Consider the following 21,450-nt stretch of genomic DNA (forward strand, 5'->3'; position numbering starts at 1 on the left):
CAGCCAGAGGGAAATCTCTGGTGAGCGGTTTGGTTTAGTCTTGTGTAATTTTTGCATGTCACAAATTTTATATTTCGTGATTATGTTAAAAAGTTATACCAAAATAATAAAACACCTGGAATTAAAATTGCACTATATATTTTCTTTCACTAAATTATAATATAATACAATAAATTACTAAATAAATAAAAATAACTCAAAACAATACATACAACTTGATTACAAAAATGTATAATAAAATAATTTTTATATATATATATATATATATGTACAAAATAATGTCAGTAAACAAATTTAGAAATATTTATTAATAAAATAAAAGTTGTAACATTCAACTAAAAGGAGTATTTTAGATTTTTCTATGTAGGTATATTATAAATAATAATATATAAGTACATAGAAAATGTTTATGATTAATAAACATTTTTGCCTTAAAATTAGTAATATTGTTTAATGAAGGCTAATAAAACAAAAGATTAACAAATATGCATGCACTAAAAACATAAGACATTGGATGTGATACTATAGTTTTTAATTCATAGTAAAAATAAATAATTAAAACGAATTGAATTGTTTAAAGTTGGTTCAAAAACAATTCAATTCGTTCTAATTATATATAATAAAAAAAAAACAAAATTTTTCGTCACAAAAACAATAATACATAGTTAATTGTACTTATTGAGATATAAATCACAGCACAAACATGATAGCATATAAATAAAATAAAAACAAAAAACAAGGGTATATTTAAGATGTAAGGTAACAAAATAGCTGTTAGCATAATATAAAAAGGATGTATAATAGTTAATAATATGAGAAAAAAATCTTATAAAAACAGATTAAAATAAATAATGGCACTTTAAAATGGAAAAAAAAACCATAACATATATATTTATCTTTTTTTTTTAATTGTCAACCATCTTTTATTTGATAATGGAATCCATTTTTGTCCTAGATTTATTCTTAATTTCCGATAAAACTTCCCAGAGGAATAACTGGTGTTTTTCTGTACGGTCGAGGTAGTCGCTGTCTTCTTGTTCATCTAAAATATTCAAGTTGTTTTTAGAACATACGTTTGTGTTTTGTCGTTAAATTCACACACAAAGTTAGTTAAACTATAGAGTTGTACTGAATTATTACGAGAAATCAATCGATAATAATGTCGTTCACAAATACGGACCAGATAAAAATGTATTTATGTACAATATTCGGTGGCGCAACTAGACACTTAGAGGACCTAAAACCATATTATATAAATTGGATGCCCCTCCTCGACAAGTATAAATAGTCTCAAATAAATTAAGACACTACTAAATATAAATTATTGCTAGTTGCTTATTTTGATACCACCCATCAAAAGTATTTTTTTCAAACCATTCCCGAGACATGACTTTTTAAAACACAATTACTATTTCTAATATTGGGTCAACTAAGAACTTGGTTGACTTCCTAATTGGATCATTTAATCGTTTTGATGTGTAAATTCGTTTTGAATTATATAAAAAAACGTTTCATTATTTTTTCGATTTTAACAATCAAATTGTGTTTTGTATGTAGTAATCGATTTTTTTCAGCATTTTAGTCATACTATTGACCATTTGTCATTTTTTAAGATCAACCCTATTGTGGAGAAAAAATGTTATCTATTTTTTCTTCAATAATTTTAAGTTTTTATTTCACTTTTTTATTACTATTAACAGAACATTTTAAATTGTTTGTTTTACTTTTACTTAATTTTTTAGAAATGTATACACAACTGAAAAAGGACTACGGACTACCAATAGTTCAAAATTAAAAATGGAATAAGTTATGGTCGGGTACTTTTTATCGCTTGTAACATGGGTGACCACTTGCCATTTGTGAGCCCTAAAAATCTAAACTTTTTCTCTAGATGCGCCACTGAGTCAAGGTTAACATATTTTAATTAGTCCTAAATTGAAGGTCCATAAATTGTGTGGAACTACTAAAATGTTTAGTTTTATCTTCTATTTCTGCTGTATAACTTAACATATTTTAAATGTTGGATATACAAAAACATAACAGGTATAGTTTCATCGAGCATTTTGTGATTTGTGAATATATACATTCCAATTACTAATCTAGTAAAAAATAAAATATACTTTTATGTGTGGACACGTTAAATGGCTGTTATTTTTACAATATAAAATACAAAATATATTTTAATAGAATATACAACGATGAATATTGTAGACGATAGAGCAAATTGCTAATTACACAAAGCTATTTTTGTAGTAACTTGAGCAACCAAACTATATTAAAAGAGTGTAAAAATCTCTCCATTTTTAATTATATTTTAAAAATTTTAACTATATCAATATTGTATTAGTGCTTATGTCAATAATTTAGGACAGAAATCAAGAATGAAATGCCGCAACAGTATATTATTAGTGAAAATCAAATGCCAAAGCTAATTATGGACCGACGATTATAAATACCAGTTTAACTTTTGAAGGAAACTATATTTAGAACGTTTTTTTTTATTAACAACTGTTCTGTTCTATAATTCTAGACAACATGGACCAGGCGAGCAAGTGGCCAGTCGAGTCGTTGGTTTCTTCCCCATCAGCTACAGACAAAACATTTAAAAAATATTTCTTTTCCTACAAGTTTCTAATTTTTTTTTTTTTATTTAATAAAAGAAAAATATTAATAAATAGATAAAGGAAAATAGAACATACCAGATCTAAAATCTATGTAGCCTTCGCCACCGGCAATGATTAAAGTCGATATCAAATGTTCGGCGTCTGGTACACTTTCAACAATAGGACCATCCTGTTGAATGGCTGTTGCGGCTGAAAAACCTCCGGATCCTAAGAGTCATAAAATTTAGTTAACGGCTGTTCATACTCAACATCACTATAACACTTACCGGGTACTGAAACAAAGAATTTTACTGAATCTCTAAAGCCGTGCACAGACAATTGAGCTTGAGACATTGAGCAATAAGGTGTAAAACTACTGGGAGTCACTTCTTGAGTTTTAGGCTCAGAAAAAACTTTTGCTTCTTTATTAATCGAGAAGCCCAATAGACCTTCTAATTGTTGAAAAAAAGTTAAGTTTAATTGTGTTTCATTATAAAATTAAGAGTTTTAACTGCACACTTACTATCTAATAGAGGAACTGATATAACAACACCAATTCCAGTACCGATCCAGAGTCTATTTGAAGCAACTAACATAGCTGTGATGCGAATACACGATAAATGAGGTTTATCTGAACCTTTAGAAGTAAAAATATAAATTAATATAATGAATTAGTTATTAAATAATAATTATTATTTTATCACTATTTGGAAAATGCAATCATAAACAAATTATAAGAATGAGTTGACAAACTTGTTCAGCTTTACATCTAACATAAATTATTTTTGAATCGTTCATTTCCATGATGACATAAAGTTAGTTTAAATATAATTTTTAACACTAAAAATATTTTTTGGGAACTGTCCTAAGTTTTTTACAATTTTGCTTAGAATAAAATTGCCATATAGTTAGAAATATTTTTGAAACATTAACCCAATAGGCCAAAAACTTTTCAAATGTTTAAAACAAAATTTAGACATTTACATTATTTCCTGTACAGGTTTAATATTTGATAATGATTTAAAAATATGTACCAAGCACCTAAATAAAATAAAATGAAGAACTTTATTATTAGAAATAATACGAGACTTATTTTTTGTTAGTATGTCAACATAGTTTATTTGGGCAATGAAAGTGAATGTAACGATTTTAACTTTTAAGAGAACGTTCATAACACTGACTACATATATTCTGTAACATAAGACTGAATGAAACATTTTACCAAGCATTTTTATTATAAATGGTTGTACGTCCACATCTTGTAAATGGGAATAGTTGTATGCATGATATAGTCGTATTGTGGAATCCAGACGTATGGACACCCATACACCATCTCCCACCCAAACCATAGTGCGTACTTTGCTCTCTTTATGAGGATGAGCTTCTAGAGTATGCTGTAAATTTAAATATTTATTATGTTAAGTATAAAAAATTTGACTTGTATATGTATTACATACAATAACTACTAATGATCGAGGATGTAAAATGTGAATTTTGTTTTTATAACCGCACCAAACTCTTTTACTGTTGACGGATACTAAACACCGCGCTGCATTCTGAGGCGGTCCTAAAGTGACGCTGTAGTATTTACTTAAATCCCAACAACCGTCTGCATCACGTTGAAACACAACCACAGTACCATTGGCCAAAGCACATAATACGCGACTATCGACATAACTAAAAGAACAACATAATAAATGCTATCAAAATTAGAAACAAGACATTTATTTTTTATTATAAATAAGAATACACTTTTTTAAAACAAAGATCACGCTTACACAATGCTAAGAACGGCGTCTTTTAATTTGACTGAATGTAAACATTTTCTCCATTGCGATTTAGCCGAATGAACAAAAATACAACCGTTTTCAAAACCCAACCACACGGTAGGTAAAACGCTAGACATTTTATCCAAGTCTTCTTTAGCCACTCCAATATCTAATATATTAAATATAATTACTTATGATAACATCTGGTTAAATAAAAATGTCACTTTAATCAACTAATACGCCAAAACCATTATCGCATAATCTAAGTTAGTATAAATAAGTTAGTAGTAATAAAACTATAGTAAAAAGCATCGTAACACAAATAGTTGTCAGTATTAAATACACAATAGCTCATTATTTCTTGCAACATTTTAATTGCTCTCAATTGTTCATTCACTTAACACAACTTATGTCAATTTATTTGAGTTATAATTTACAGGATTAACGACCAAAGTAACTTGAGTATAATTCTAATTAATAATTTAGCTAACAGTTTGTTAGGTTGAATTTTTCATATATTTTAAGAACACATTTGATATAATTACGGAAAGGCATAACTATAATAATTTTACCGTTATTTCAGCAGTTAAAAACAATGGACAAATGTAAAATGAGGTGAATATATTTAAAGATATTTATATAAGATCAGGTTGGAAAAACTGTTTTAAACAGAAATTCAGCAATAAAATATAAGTCAACGACATAAAAATCACATGCTAATAATTAGGTAAGTGTCAATTCATTTTTTTTTAAATTGATTTATAAAAATTAATTGTATGTTTACCATTAGGCGGGTCGAGTAATCCATCCTTTATGATACCTTCTTTCATAATACTAGATTTCTTTGGTACGATATTATTACTATCTGGCTGATCAGTCTCTGTTACGCTATCGTCTAAGAGCAAACAATAACAAAAAAAAAGACAATAGCACAAAACAAAAAGCAGTGATATTTAGGCACTGAAAAACAAGCAAATTACAATTAACTAATTCTTACCACATAAAGCTTCTATACCAGACGAATTTTCTTCACTTTGAGGAAGTTCTTCGTTTTCATTTTCTTTGATTATATTACTTTCTTCGCTTCCCGTTGCACAGCTGACAAAAACTATTTTACCAATTTCCACATCGCGTTTATTCTCTTCCGGTACTTGTTTATCTTTTTCAGTAACCTCTTCAGTTTTTTCAAGTTCACAATTTATAACATCATTTTTATCTGTATAATCACTCTCTAAAGCACCTATAAAAATATTATTATCATAATTTGATCATTAAAATAAAAGTTTAAATTTGAACGGACTTGGAGAAAGGTATTGGTTTTACAATGTTTTTATTTTTTCTATTTTTGTGCTGGATATCACTAATCCGCTAAACTGATTTCTTCATATAGCACAATAACAGATCAGAAATCATACCCAAAGAAACTCTATAAGGCAAAAAGTGGAAAAGTTTACCCTTTCCTTCAAAATCAGGAAAAACACTTTAAAAATGTATTAAAAAAAGTCTAATTACTTTCAAACTTGTGTGGGATATTCTTTAGAAATAGTACACCAATATACACCGAAATAACAAGAAAATATCATAAACCCTTTCTTTCAGAAGTTTTAAGACTTTAGGTCTAAAAAATAGACTGAAGTTTAATCTAGCGTGGCTCTATAACACGCACAAACATTTGTAATCAATATAATTTTTTATTAATGAAAAGAAAAAAACTAAAAGGTCGAATACAAAATGTTTATAAAAGTTTATATTGTTATCTGTTGATACTTATTTATTATGATTTTTCCTGATATTAGATTTTTTTCATGTGTACAAGATGATTAATTTAATGACACTTTAGTATTAAAAACTAATAGCTATTTTGCAGTTTTTTTTAGAGCTTTTTTTGATCATCAATTGAGATTTAAAGTTTTTAGTAGATTATTCCAAATTTAATAAGTTAATGACCCACATATTGTGCTTGTTTTTTTATTACTATTTAATTCGCACGATTATAGTGGTATTCATACCTGGTACTGAAGCTATACAACCAATATGAGCCTGACAAGATATATTGAACGTCTCTAATACAATATCAGGTTTGTTTGCATCAATGATAACTACTTTGCTGTTATTATTGGACGTAGTACAAATCCATATTAGTGAAGACAACACCATCTCAGATTCTATATTCGTTCTACTATTTTCCTAGGAAATATGAATTGGATCATTAATAATATTATTTTCAGTCGCCTTAAGGCCAATATTATTAAGTTTTCAATTTTACCATTAATTCGTCATCTAATTTTTTCATTTCCATACTTTCGTCTGTAATCTCTAGTTTTTCATTATCGTCATCTTTACTATCATTTTTATCTGTACCATTGTCTTTGTAAAATACGCTAGCTCCAACAATTGATCCACCGTCGCGTGTAACACCACCACTGAGATTGACTCCAGTTGCACACCACATCTTAAATATAAAACAAATTATAGTTAGATTGCGGGTTAAAAGTTATGATATATTTTGCATTCATAAAGTAATGATAAAATTTACTTTCATTCCGGGTTCTGTGTCTGCAAGAGGTGAACAACAATTAACTAGAACCGGAACTGGGTAGCTTGTTCCTGAATTGTCGGGTTGTTGTGGTGTGTTTAACATGGGTCTGCTTGCTGACGTATCAGCTGGCATACTCCACCCGTAGGCTTGTAACCAACTATCCTCCCTAGGTATATGAGTGCGAATACGACTAAAATGTACTCGTCTATCAGGTCTCTTTGATTTATCTGCATATCTGTAGAATATTAAAACAAGAATACCATTATTGATAGTAAACGAGTGATAATTATTCTCTAGGACCAACCTAATATGAATGTACATAACTTTACACTTATAAGTTCAAATTGCTCAGATATGAATTTGTTTGAACAAAGGTTTTAAAAAATAATATTCCAATCTGTAACCGAATAATTTGTATTTATGAAAAACAAAAACAAATAAAAATCTTAATTTTCCAAAATTTCAGTGAGTATTAAAATCAGGGGTCCGAAAGTCAATACCTATTTGACTCCTATCACCAATAGTGTTCCGAACTATTTATAGACCAAATAAAGTCTATTCGTTCCTTTTGTTACTAGTTCCGGAGAAAATAACAGAAAAAACAAATAGATTTTATTTGTTCCAGAACAAATACAAAAGGGAGGTAAGTAGGTATTTATATAAGTTTCGGATCACTGATTAAATTTCATTTGTCATTATCAGATGTTAAATATAGCACAACCGCCAGCCCCATTGGCCATGCATAAGTTAGTCCTTGAGAACGACAACACAATATTAATTAAATAAATCCCAAATTAGATATAAACTCACATATCGTCTTCGTATCGACCATATCGTCCACCTTCAATCATACTACGTCTTTTCATTATACTAGATGGTCCCACCTGATGTGACGATGGGTCATAATGAATAGATCTAGGACGCTGTGCCATTACGCCTCCTCCGCTACTTCCACTTCCAAGTCCTGTATCATTAGGTTTGGCACCACTTCCAAACAAGCTGCTAAACCTTTAAATCAAAAAACAAAATGTTATTATAGTAACTGAACTAGGTGATTAATGTTAGAAGCTGAGAAACAGAATACCAAAACACCGATAGCCATACATCTACACTATACATCGTACACCATTCAGAATCCTGATGTTAAAACACTTACAGTCTCCACACACCCTGTTTTTTTTTCTCGTTTGGCTCCAACCGAATTGCACGTACAGTTTCTTGCCAACGAAGTGATTCCTCCAAATCCATAAGCTGTTCTTTAAATTTGTTACGCTCCAGAATGACTCTGGCCATTTCGACACGAGTAAAACGTTTACGTTCCGCATATGATTTTTCTTCCTAAAACGCAAATTACAAGCTTGTGAATAAGAGCAGTAAATTATTGAAAAATAATAATTACATCAGAATCGGATTTATTAGCTTTTAGCTGTTCTAATTCTTGTTTTGTTTTTTTCAAATCTTCTTCAGCTTCGTCAGCTTTTTGAGTTAAGCGAACATTAACAGTTTGCAACGCTTTGACTTGTTCACGTAAAATATGTTGTTCACTAAATATTTAAATGATGAAATTACTATATATTAATAATAATTATAAAAATAGTTAAGTAATAAAATAATAACAGACTGTCTGTTGTGAGCATTGTTACCGAAGTATGAGTATTAACTATTTTTGAAAGTGAATCATGGTGAAAGGCAGTTTTAATATTTTATTACTGAACTATGTATAACCACGTTTTTTCTAGATGAATTATAAAAATATCTCTATGTAATAGTAGAAAAAAAATTACCTTGTTAATTCATCTACTTTAATAATTAAATCATCTTTAACAATATTGAGGGCATTTTTGGTTGCCAACAGCTCTGTATTTTCTTTTATGAGATTTTCAACTTCTTTTCCCATTCCTTCAATTGCCAAAAAAAAAATTAATAACAAAAAAATATTACTTTTTTAAATTTGTTAATGTTAGATGTTAGTCTTACCGAAAAAGTTATCGTTAACTGTTTTATTTTTCGGACGAACACAAGAATGCATTGTTTGAGTAACAGCCATAAAACATAAATGAAAAAGTTAATTTTAGTTAAACATTAATTATAGGTAAATTAGTAATACTATATTAGTTTACAACACAAATTAAACTATTAATTTAATAAATACAGGATCCGGCAGAAAAAGCTCCCCGTTTTTAATGACTTGTTGCTTTAGGTGTGAAGAGGGTACATTAGTGGGGACCACGGCTTTGTTTTTGTTGACACATGCCGTTTTTAGTAAACAGCGTGGCATGGTTAGGAGAGCATTGCGCTTTTGTCGTCTAAGAGTTTATTAAAAATGGCGGTTCACCACAACACATCAGTCCTATTGTATATGGACCAAAACATGTGACCTTTGTAAGAGCTTTCATTGCGCAGATCTGCAGAGAAACACACAGCTACCTTGTAGATGGACAACTGTCGAGAGTGCATAAACCAATGTATTGCCAACAGAAACCACAACTTAAGTGATATTTTATTCAAGCTAAATAATTTAAAATCGCATTATGTATGGTTCTTGTAAATAAATTTTCTTTTTGTTTCAAATTTCGTTTGGTTTTTATTAGTAACAATAATCGGGAAGCTATTTCTGCTGGACCTTGTATAAGAGAATGCAAATTATTTAAAAAAATTAACATGTTGTAATGTTGCCTGAAGTGTAATTTAATTATTTTCTATAAGCCATAACAATCAAATGTTAGTAATAGCTACAAAACAAATGCAAACACTATTCACCTATAGTATCTACCTTCTACTTGTTATATTTGTAAACTAAGAGTTCTCCAATACAATGTAACCAAAATTCTTAATATTGATTTAACAAAACCAGATTTAAACAAAACTACCAAGTAGATTTCCAATTCAATTTAAAACGGTCAAAATATATTTTTCATAGTTTGTTTAATTAAACACACAAATTAATAGGTGTTTTTTATAACAAGCAAGGCTATAATAAATGAGCCACATTTTAGGGAATTCTTTATAAACGGTTTAAATTTTAAACTGAAAAGGTAGGTTGCATAATGTATAATATATGTTTTTATCAATAATAAGTAAAAATAAGTTTTGCGCAAACCGCCATCGTAAAGATTTAAATGTTCATTGTGTTGTCGCTTTTTTTATTCTGCTATCAATTATCGACCATCCTTGTAAAGCAGTCTTGTTAAATATGATGTAATTTTTTATTATATTTAAAAAAATCGGATTCAATATAGATTGTGATACAGTTTAATTAGGAGAGTTCGAAAACCTGTTTTAATAAAGGGTGTATACCACAGAATAAGCAGAAGAGAAACTTCATAAAATACATAGATACATCAATAAATTATTAAATACTATTTTTAGTGACAAATAAGAGCATTTAGCACATAGAAGCAATAAATAAATTTTATTCAATCATTGCGCATGCACGAAAATGAGAATAAATTATTGTAAAATATCAAATGTTTGAGGTCCCTTATCTATCCATATAATATATAAAATTTTTGTGAAACTGAAAAACAATAATAACTATAGTCTATAACTTGTTGAAATTCCCATGTTGTTTAAACATAAAACTTTAAATCGATTTTCACATGGATTAATTTTGAGATACAGATAGGTAATTTTGAAAGTTTTTTTTTTAAGCATATAAAACCAAAAAATGTTGTGAAATATATTGTAATACTTTTTTTATGCAAACACTAATTCAATTTTTAGTTATGATTTTCCAAATTCAAAACAACACCCAACTTCTAAAATTAATACTGTTTTTTAGACATTGTAATATAACAAAATTATACACATAGAAAAAATAGGTGATTTCAATAGTAAGAAATAAAATTGTTAATAAAAGCAAATGTATATCTTGTATATTAAAATAGCAAAAACACAACACTTGAAGTTTAAAAAAAAGGTAAAATCATTGATAGCTATAGTAGTGTTATTATTATTATTCTTACATGAGGTATCTAGTTTCAAAACCAGCTAAAAATTTTTTAGAAAATGTTCACTAACAAATAATTTTTTAAAATAGCCGATTTTAAAACCAACTAAGATTTTCTTAACACAGTTTGAGTTAGTTATAATCTTTATTTGATATTCAATAATAGTTTTACATACCATGTAATACAGTGTGGTAGCTTAAAAAAACATTATTTTCAAAATGTCTTAGCTGGTTTTGAAACTAGAGGCCTCATATAAAATATATGTATCATGGCCAGAGTTGTGCATCATTCGAATAAAACGTTATCTAAATAATATTCAAGTAAAAGTTATCGAAATAATTTAAAAAATAATTATTCGAATAATTCCAATTCAATTATTTGAATCAATTGTGTAAATATTACTGAAATAACATTTTATTCAAATAATTTTTATTCGAATAAATTTTTAAAAAGTTATTCCAATAATGTTTCATTTGCTATAAGAATAAAAATGTATTATTTTTATTCTTATAAGAATTTGCCAGCTCTGGTTATGGCACTCTACTATTAATCAATTTCTTTAGTAGGTTAATATTTATTTTAAACAGGTAGACATTTCAAAAAACTCTGAAAAAGAAGAAAAGAAATATATAGTAAAGTGATATTACTCTTAACCCTCAGGCACCCACACTTTCTCTCAGATGTCTCAGTATGTGGCATGGAGTGCAGTCGCATGGGCACCCAAGGGTTAAATAAATAAAGTGATAAACACTTTTTTCTATACATTTTATACTTAAAAGTGTATATTTGCAATAAGCTATTATAACTAATTAATAAAAAATGTGAATCATTACTTAAAAAGTTAAAAGATTATTACTAACTCAATTTGACCGATTTTTTATGTCAAAAAAAAGTTAAAATAGAATGTTTTTAACAATAAAAATTTAAGGTAATATAAAAGGGCTGATTAAGAAATAATTAGCTAAATCAAATCTCAATTTCATTTGATATTGTACTATGCATTTTAGTTATTATTTTTCAAATGTTTCTATTTTACATAAACACAAAAAAAAATTTCCGAAATGTCTAATTTATGAAATATTCATTAATATTTAAACAGACGATTTCATGAAAAATTAGCCTTAGTAAAACAAAGTAAACCATAAAAAACCGGTCTCTAATCAAAAAGTAAACTAAATGAATAAGTTTATAGAGGAAGCTCATACCTATTGAGAGCGGAGTCTCAGGTTCAGTCTCACTGCTGACTGTAGTTGAAAAATTATGAAAATAAACCATGCAAAATAAAAAGTATAATAAAGGCTGTGCACCATAAATAAAAAAATAATAAAATCAAAGCCAAGCTAAAAAGGCAATGAAAATAGTTAAATCAAAACGTTTTTGCAGCTTAAAAAAAAAAATTCATACCTGAAGATGCATAATCACCGGGATGTACCCAATTGCCTAAAATAAATAATATATATATGATAAATAATATTAATATTAATAATAAAAGTATGCTGACACTCCTTAGAAAAACAACACTTCAGTTAGGATAAAAAAATTGCCGAAGTGTTGTTTTTCTTTTGGCAGTTAAAATAATTATTTTTTAGTGACAAAGTGTATACTATTATTATATTTTTTTATGTATTTTTAATTTTATTAGACTTATAATCTTTTGTTTTCTTCATTTATATTAATGAATTCCTTTTTTTCAATATGTACCTGTAATATCCGGCATTTCTTCGATTTCATTTTGACCTTCGTTATCTTGAAAACTAAATTCTTGGTATAGAACATTAGAAGCAGTCCTCTGTTCTCTAAATTAAAAATTAAACATGTTTTGTATAAACCACAGGCATTAAATGTAAGATAGAAAGTATGTTTAATTTATCAATATTATTATCTCAACACAATCTCTACAAACTACACAATAATAACTCTAATGTTAAAACATGTAAGGGAAAGCAGATCAAATACCGGATTGACTGCCTTGCACGGACGCACCTTGTTAAATTAAGTAATTTGTATTAAATTTATTCACTTCCAGGCTGATTTGCTTTGTAATTACTATTCAATAGATAAACAGCGCAAAATATAATTGTTCTTATTTATATTAGTTCTACTATTATCGCTCACATTGTTAGACTCCCCTCACCCCTCCAAATTTACAGATCAAATATTTTTACAACTAAATCTGCATTATGAACTCACCTTTGTGTATGACTTCGACCACTCTGCATTAAAACAGAATTTCTAGGTGTTGTTTCAGCTTCTTCTACTATTTCAGGCACTTCATCGGGACTACTATCCGCTTTGCTCATAGAATTTAAGGTTTCAGACCATCCCCGTTCCGATAGTGGATCATTACGAAGACGAGATTCTGCTTCAGAGTTTTCTTGATCCTTTTTTAAAAAATAATATATGGTTCACAACTTTAAGTATGTAAACAGTCATTTAAAAAATATTTTATTAACTATTACCTGAATTTGCAGTTCATTTTTAAGACTAGAATTAGATTGCATACTTCCAGGTGGTGAATTAGAAGCAATTATTGGATATTCATTGGACACATCAATTGATTTGAGCGTAGACGGTCCTTCGAGAGAACTGAATCCAAAAGAAACGGGCCCTGAAGATCTATAAATATGTATTTATTATTTAGAATATATATTATATTACTGCATTCATTTCAATAAGTAATAAAAATACTATTTAATAAAATAATGGGCATTTTTTTTTTTTTAGTTACCGGCTCATGTGTGCCATGCTCATAAACGGCATTCGAATGCTTCTAGTGCTGTCCATGCGATCACCGGATCCCATTAGCATTTTGGCTCTTTCTATGTGATCCATATGTGTTTTGAACAATTCCGTATAACGTTCATGCAATTTTGTGTACTCTTGTTTCATGTCTTGTTCTTTTTCTTCTAACCTGTAGACTGTGAAGAAAAATGATAAATATTAAGAACACTTTACAATTTTTACAAGTAACTAAAAATGTTAACAAATTAGAAACTGTAAGAATAATGAATAAGTAATAAGAACAACACAAATATTATGACAAAAACAATTAAAAAATATACTGAATGTAATGTTATTTCAAAATGCACTCTACTTAAATTAAATAGCTAATGCTAGCTGCTTCCAATAATTACCAACTATATTTTCTAGGGTAGTCTTAAAAATTTGATTAAACACCTTTAATATGGGTAAGCTAATAAAAATATTTTTGCTATCTAATATAAACTATCTAAATTCAATTTAAGAAGAAAACAAATTTATATGAGTAAATAAAAATTTAATAATTTTTAATATTTTTGGATAGTACAAATTGTATTATTTTAATAAGTGGTTAATATAAATATTAGTTAACTGCTGCCTAGAAAAATATTCTAGTTAGGACATATTATTATGAAAATATTTTAGTTTTGTAAAGATTTGTGTAATCAACATATAATAACATTCAAACAAAATATTAAGAATTATAATAGACTATAAAAAAACAGGATGTGATCAATAACTGTATCTTCAAAGTAATTAATTTAATTGTATTTTTTTTAAATTATACAAGAATTAACAATTAGAATCTTATCTTAACATATAACCCCTGTACAACCGGCAGCTGCTGCACAATTGTTTATAATTTTATTGCTGTCCATAATTAAAATATAGTTGACCTTCATGAACCATACTAAGTGTTATCTACTGAAGTAATAGGTCTAAAATACGTTATGTTCTGCCGCCGGCGTGCTTACTTGTTCATTGAGATTTTTTTTATAATAATAAAATTATTTTATTTTAGGTGTTAAAAAAATGTTCACTAAAATTTAAACAGTCAAAATTTCCATTTAACATTGTCATAATAAAGTAAATAATACATGGTTCGAATTTTTTGTCCTCAACGCCATGATAAAATTATATAAAACATAGAATAGAAGACAATATTGAATAATATTATTTAAACACAAAAACAATGATTATTTAATCATAAATTATTTAATTAATCATAATTTATGACAAAAGGAAACAAACAAATATTCACTCATCAACATTAAAAGAAAAAAATGATCAAAGATTGAAACATTCTAAAATGCATGTTATGATAAAACTTACCATGATCCGAAGCGTTCTTAGCTTTTAGTTCTAGCATTCTAACAATCGATTCTAGACTTTCAATTTTACTTTGGTATTCTTTTTTAAAATCATCCAATTCGTAATCCATTTCCAATAATTTCTGCAAAGTAAATAGCCTTTCTAATAAATGAAAATACAAGTAGAATTTTTACATGACATTGTTACATTACCTGCTCAGCAGATTTCCGTAGTTGTTTCTCTCTTTCATATTGGGTAACAAGTTGTTCGTTGTCTTCACGTAACAACTCAACTTCCACTTCATGTTCTTGATTTTCTGTATGTGACAGGTCTAAACACTCCAACACATTGACTACCAAAGGCATCAAGTTTTTAACCACTTCTTCATCGTACTTGGCTATCATCTTCTCGAACTCTTGATATATGCTGCCTGCCAATGATTGCACCTTTTCAGACATGACGATGTGGCTGTCATCCTGTGTTCCATACACAATTTCATTCGCCATTTAAAAAGAGATAGCCTTAAATAATTAGTTTAAAAAAATTTTAAAAAATCAATATCAAATTGATATTAATTGAATTGCGTACAAACAAAATTATAAAGATTTAAGTATTTTCTAAACATTATAAAAAAATATATATAAAACACTTAAGCTACATTTAAAAATAATGTAAAACAAAAATTGCGTATTAAAAGTAAACTATGAAGACTGAAATGGAAATTATGGTCTAAAAATTAGGATGTTTCAGATAATTGATTACAAGTTACAACACACTGATATTGATAATGGCGTAGCAAATAATAAACATATGGAATGTTACAGTGTCGCCATGACTAAACGTTTTTAAGATGTTGTATTTCACATTGTTTCTACTTTTTTTAAATTTTAATTTTCTAACCGAAATTTTTTTATTTTTAATATTGTTTTTATTTTGAACAGAAAAAGTAGACCGTGTGTTGGGCATTGGCTTCTTAAATGTTCATGTAACATTTTTAGTTTGGTAAACTGATTTTTGACTTGGTAGGTACATTTTTTTTCTATTTTAACCGATTGTCATTTATTACATTCAGGTGTCCAAAGATTTTCATTTTTCCGTATAATAATAAACTAATAATAATTAGGGATCCGTTATTCATTGATAAAAAATAACTAAACATTTTTTTTTTCAATATTCATTAGATAAAATAATTTTCTAAAAAAAATGTGTTTTTATTTTGTTCTATTTAGATTTTGGAACAAAATTGATCAATAATCGAACAACCAATAACCAAATAATAAATATTATACAAAATACCCTAGATTAAATATACCACTTAACAAAAAAAATCAAGAATTATAAATTATACAATACCTATAAATAGCTTCAATTAATACATAAAATAATTGTTTTTATTTGAATAATGTTCAATTGAATATAGTATGACATTACAGATTGATTCATAACCGTTCTTTGGTATTAATATACAATAGTATCAATACTACATAGTGACCTTATAGCACTTATCAAAAATATGTTAAATCAAATGTTAACTTTCTTGGCAATTTATTCTTAAAAATAGGTATGTTAATACATAGTTGATTACTTACCCATCACTTAATTTTACTATTGAAATGTCGTCTTATCATAGTTAGCACATATAATATTAAACTAAAAACAACTTCTCTCTTTGATTAATGTGAGGCATTTATTTAGTATGCATTATAATATGAATTGTTATAACTTGTGCTGAATTAAAGCAGGGAAAATTTAATAGACATTTAAAATTTTCTGGTGTCTTTGTAAAAACATAATTATACAAATATTATACAAATTTTCGCTTAGATTGTGACAAGATTAATTTGATGTTTTTATCAACTGGCAAAAGAAATGAAATACCCCATAACTTAACAATAATATTATGATTTTTAACTATAGAACACCAAAAAGGTAATAATTTTTAGGCTAAAATATACATTCATATATAATATAATACATCATATATACTTTACATATAAAGAATTTATTAAGATTCAGTAAAAATTCAAGTCAATTATAAAACATCATAATTAATTAAAATTAAATAAATTATACAATAAAAAAAATTGAATTTTAGTTATGAATAATACTAAAAATTATAGTAATAAAATTACATTGTCACTTAACACAAATTTAAGGTTTACTGGATGTAGCAGCTAACATCTGACTAATCATTTCCCGAACTCTATGTTGTTCTTCGAGTTGCTTACGTAAATCATTTATGTCTTTCTCTCGATCAGAGATATTATTTTCCAAATTTTTAATAAGAGATTTCTTACTATCAATTTCCTGAAATAATAAACAACAAAATATAAATAATAGATAAATTAATTAATGTATGCAGTCTCAAGTTAGTAAATAATTATTTGTACTTCGACTTTTTCATTTATGAAACATTGTTTTTCTGTCAACTGTTGTTCTAAGTTCGAGACTTGTTTCTTAGTTTCTAAAAAGATAAAATCGCAAAATTAAATAGTAGAGAATTAGAGTAGCCTATTAATTGAAAATTACTTAAGTAGTAACTCTCAAAATGTACACATTCGTGACAGCCAGTGTAGTAAAACTGTCTTTGTTGAATAATTGAAGACTTCAAATTTAATAACCATTAGTATAATTGGCTTCTTGTTAAAAATTATTTTACATTAAAAGAAATTAATAAAAGTTCTTACCCATTTTTTCGTTTTGCAACTGATTTAATAAGTCCTCTCTCATTCGGGTACTTTCTATATGCAGCTCTTCTAATTGTTTTTCAATTTTTTTAATAGTTTCATCTTGTTCTTTGATCATTTGACGTTTTGATTCATAATTTTGAGTCAACTACAAAAAAATAGCATTTGTAATGAACATGTGATAATAATTTAACTAGTATTTAGATTACATTTGCTAAATTATTATTGGCAATAGAAAGTTGTTCGGTAAGTTTATTAAACTTATATTTTAGTTCATTATTTTCCATAGTTAATGCATCAATTGATTGATGGCTTTCTAGTAAGATATGGTGCAGTTGTGAAGACTCATTGTGTAAGCCTACTATTTTATGGTTTAAATGTGTAATTTCTTTAGAAGCATTATTTAAGCTTTGCTTTAACCAACTTTCTGAATGCTGTATCAAATTCACTTTGCTCTGATACAACTGTATAACACGACTTGTAGTTACATTTTGAATCTAAAATTGTACACAGAAATTAAATTTTAAAGGAGTTAACAGTTATAATACATTTTTATAGTTGAATAAAATAAAAGTTATTCCCTTTTTTTAAGTAAACTTTTTTTATTAGGTATTGAAATAGTTCAATTGTTAAAACTTAATAGAATATCTTACATTATCACAAGTAAACATATTATCTAACTGATTGATGTATGTTTGTATCTGGTTTTCTTGAGCTAAAGTACATAACGGTTTCATTTCGATGTCTGATGAATATGAGTTTATTTGTTTTTGTGGTATTTGATTAAGTTCTTCCAGACATTCAGACAACATTAGAGTACTAAAATAATTGCAAAACCATAACTATATCAATATTATTATAAAGTCTAATATTTTTATATATATCACACTGGGGTTGAAATTTTCAGGACCCTCTTTAGAAAAACTTCAATCTTGATGCAGCACGTGAAAGGGTTAAGTAATCGAACCCAAATTTTCACAAAATTATTTTTTTATATTATAGAAAAAAATGGGGAGGTGCTGCAAACAAAATTCTAAAGTAAGGTTTTTTTAACCATATATATATATATATATATATATATATATATATATCAGTTTGTAAATGGCTTTACAAATTCATACTAATTCCAAATTAAGTATTTGTAGAATAAAGGACTCCTTTTATACAATGTATGCATGATAATAGCTAATGCCGTTATGACCAGCACTGAAATGTCATTTTCCCTTAACGGCCATGCTGAAAAGTACTATTCCCATAAAATTATATGTTATAATGTTATTAAAAAGTACTATTTTATTTACCTCTGCTGTGAAAATTTAGTAATTAAATCCAGAACTCTTTGTTTCATTTTTTTGGAACCGTTATAGATAACAAACGCTAGTATGTAATAAACATGTTTTTGATTCAATACTTCTGAATATAAACTCATCCATTTTGGATTTTTATTAACTAAATCTGATAGAAGGCAAAGGGCTTCTACGTAAACAAATTGAATATTTTCTAAATTGCACGGAATCTTTATATCAACTAACATCAATGAATGAAATAATAATTGTAGGGACTGTAAAAATAATAAAAATTAATCTAAAACAATTAATTTAACACATGCTTTATTTAGCAGTACTTACAGAACAATTAAGTTTATCATCAATTTTTTCATACAAATTACGTAACTTTAACATCTCTTGCAAAAGTCGAAAGCATACTGTATACTTTTCCCATGTTTTGTTATTGCACGAAATCTCTAAATTACTGTTATTATCGAACAAATTAAATAGTACCTAAAAATATAGATAATAAAGTATTATTATTCTCATAGAAAAATAATTTTAAAAATAATAATTACATTTAAGCTTTGCTCGAGTTTGGAATTGACGCTGTTCAGAAGATTTAATTCTATTGAACTGTTTCGATTTCGAATATCATACGTGATACTTTGCAGAATTGGCAATGTTATCGTACAGAGTTCATCAAATTGAGCCCAGTAACTTATATGCAATATAATATCAGGATATAAAATATCCGCAATTCCAATTTTTAACTGAATAACATAATGAATAAATTGTAAAACCAAATGAACACATTGCAAAGTAGTATTGTTTCCATTTTGAAAACTATCACGATTTTCAGCATTTTTCATAATTTGTAATAAACTTGTTAGTTTTGATTTGTAACTAGAACAAAGTATGTAATATAATTGAAATATTAATTGCACTAGATTATGTTTTATCTTACTTAGAATATGTTACAACCGAATCTTTCCAATGTGAATGATCACATATATCAACAAAAAAATCTACAACATGGCGTAAAACACAGACATTTTGTAATTTCAATCCTTCTTCTAAAACGGCAAAGGTTACATCAATAAAATGATTGACATCTACATGTGGTACTTGGCCAGAAACTTGCTCCAAAACCAATAATAATTTATAAACTTGAACTCTAATAAAAATGTTGTTGGATTGAATTTTTAAAAGCAAACGCATAAAAGATTTAGAATCTGTGCATTTCACTAAAGTAAACATTGCAAGCTTGTTTTTACAACACACATTAACTAGAACACCTAAAGAAAACGATACCAAATCTTTATCGTTATTTGATATCCACTTTACCAATAAAGAAATTAATTCAGGCAAGTAACTTTCTTGCCATTGCGTTTTCTGACCGTAAGTCAATTCCTTGAAACAAATAAAAATTACATTTATTAATAATTAAAATTATATATATATATATATTTATAATTAAGAAACATTTACTTGCAGTAATTTAAGCACTTTAATTTTTCGATCTAATGATAATTGATCCTTGAGAACTTTGGTCAGAATTAACGTAAAATTGTATTTATGTATGATTGAAGGTTCTGTGAATTCCTGCTTGATTATTACTTGTAAAACATTAATAGCAGCCCAAATTATTTCAGAATTGTCATTGATTTCATTCATAAGTTCATACAAGTTAATAAAAAATTCTTGTTCTAATGTACCAGCAACATTGAGTAAAAATTGATCAGAAGGCTGACCAAGTATCTAACAAATCAATAAACAACATGTACACAACAATAATGAAATAATTAAAACTAGTAATATTAAATATTTATGAATTACTTTTAGAGCACATAATAGACCATTTGATGATGGATCATCGCGACAATTTGAATACTTTTTAGCAGCTAGAATAAAATTCTTTATATGTGTTTGAAATGATGATGTTGACAAATGATCCATTTTCGACATATTGTAAAAATTTCCGAAAGTGAGTGTTTACTGGGCAGAAGCCAGGAAACCGTCTAGTGAAAAAGAATTGGTGACAAACTGAAGCATCAATCTTGGGTATTCAAATTCATCAGATAATCCCTACATGGGATGTTGAAGCTATTTCTTTACTTATGATCAATTTAGCTTATTTCTACCATGTACTATCTTGATCTTTTTCTCTCTTCACGCTCAAACTTTCCTAGCCTAGCTTATTCTCTCTACTTAAATTACACAATTGTTTTATATTACTTTTATTTACATGTTATTTTTCAATGTATGACGTTTAGATAAAAAACAATACTTACTATTGATTCAATGATTTAAAAAAAAAGAGCTATTTATTGTTACACTGTGATAAATATAAAAAATTATTTCACAAAATTTTAGATTTAAAACGTCGAATTAAATAAAATACTCTCAACTCCATAAAAATAATAATGATTGGTAAACATTATATTTTTTTATAAATGTAATCCCAATTCTCATATTACTTAATAGTAAATACAAAAATGTATTATTACTGTTTACTTTTTTAAATGTTATCAATAATCTGTTAACGGTTGAAATTTTTGTG

The 21,450-nt window shown here is 27.2% G+C and overlaps 2 protein-coding genes across 11 annotated transcripts; both read right to left on the reverse strand.

The window, feature by feature from the left end:
* Positions 1–411: 411 nt before the first annotated feature.
* LOC126832724 (JNK-interacting protein 3) lies at positions 412–15,659 on the reverse strand. Of its 6 annotated transcripts, XM_050563602.1 has the most exons (26): positions 15,145–15,659; positions 14,954–15,074; positions 13,590–13,779; positions 13,321–13,477; positions 13,052–13,242; positions 12,563–12,657; positions 12,266–12,301; positions 12,067–12,105; positions 8,889–8,906; positions 8,696–8,810; positions 8,311–8,455; positions 8,068–8,249; positions 7,722–7,919; positions 6,909–7,146; positions 6,639–6,824; positions 6,382–6,559; positions 5,370–5,612; positions 5,157–5,267; positions 4,382–4,541; positions 4,061–4,280; positions 3,826–3,997; positions 3,127–3,240; positions 2,891–3,055; positions 2,700–2,831; positions 2,457–2,587; positions 926–1,042 (listed from the first exon to the last, which is right to left on the reverse strand). In XM_050563602.1, exons 1-25 carry the CDS (start codon positions 15,436–15,438, stop codon positions 2,502–2,504), a joined length of 3,786 nt encoding a protein of 1,261 aa, XP_050419559.1. In that variant the 5' UTR covers positions 15,439–15,659; the 3' UTR covers positions 926–1,042; positions 2,457–2,501. The 6 variants fall into 6 exon arrangements, with proteins under 6 accessions (XP_050419563.1, XP_050419557.1, XP_050419561.1 ...); XM_050563600.1 differs by lacking the exon at positions 2,457–2,587 and having other exon boundaries at positions 414–1,042; XM_050563606.1 differs by lacking the exons at positions 2,457–2,587; positions 5,157–5,267 and having other exon boundaries at positions 412–1,042.
* A 1,240-nt stretch (positions 15,660–16,899) lies between these two features.
* On the reverse strand, positions 16,900–21,363 carry LOC126832775 (uncharacterized). Of its 5 annotated transcripts, XM_050563710.1 has the most exons (13): positions 21,182–21,363; positions 20,980–21,097; positions 20,727–20,908; positions 20,379–20,648; positions 19,855–20,300; positions 19,466–19,793; positions 19,248–19,400; positions 18,921–19,180; positions 18,273–18,438; positions 17,829–18,116; positions 17,620–17,767; positions 17,323–17,396; positions 16,900–17,239 (listed from the first exon to the last, which is right to left on the reverse strand). In XM_050563710.1, the coding sequence occupies exons 3-13, from the start codon at positions 20,853–20,855 to the stop codon at positions 17,084–17,086; spliced, it is 2,418 nt and encodes an 805-aa protein (XP_050419667.1). In that variant the 5' UTR covers positions 20,856–20,908; positions 20,980–21,097; positions 21,182–21,363; the 3' UTR covers positions 16,900–17,083. The 5 variants fall into 5 exon arrangements, with proteins under 5 accessions (XP_050419667.1, XP_050419666.1, XP_050419669.1 ...); XM_050563709.1 differs by lacking the exon at positions 20,980–21,097 and having other exon boundaries at positions 16,901–17,239; XM_050563712.1 differs by lacking the exon at positions 20,980–21,097 and having other exon boundaries at positions 16,901–17,239; positions 20,727–20,975.
* Positions 21,364–21,450: the final 87 nt, after the last annotated feature.

This window comes from Adelges cooleyi, unplaced genomic scaffold (assembly GCF_023614345.1).
Source record: "Adelges cooleyi isolate 19-005CV unplaced genomic scaffold, UGA_ACOO_1.1 ACOO_flye_CR_arks_rails_tigmint_CR_PRNA_167, whole genome shotgun sequence".
Classification (NCBI taxonomy): Eukaryota; Metazoa; Arthropoda; class Insecta; order Hemiptera; family Adelgidae; genus Adelges; species Adelges cooleyi.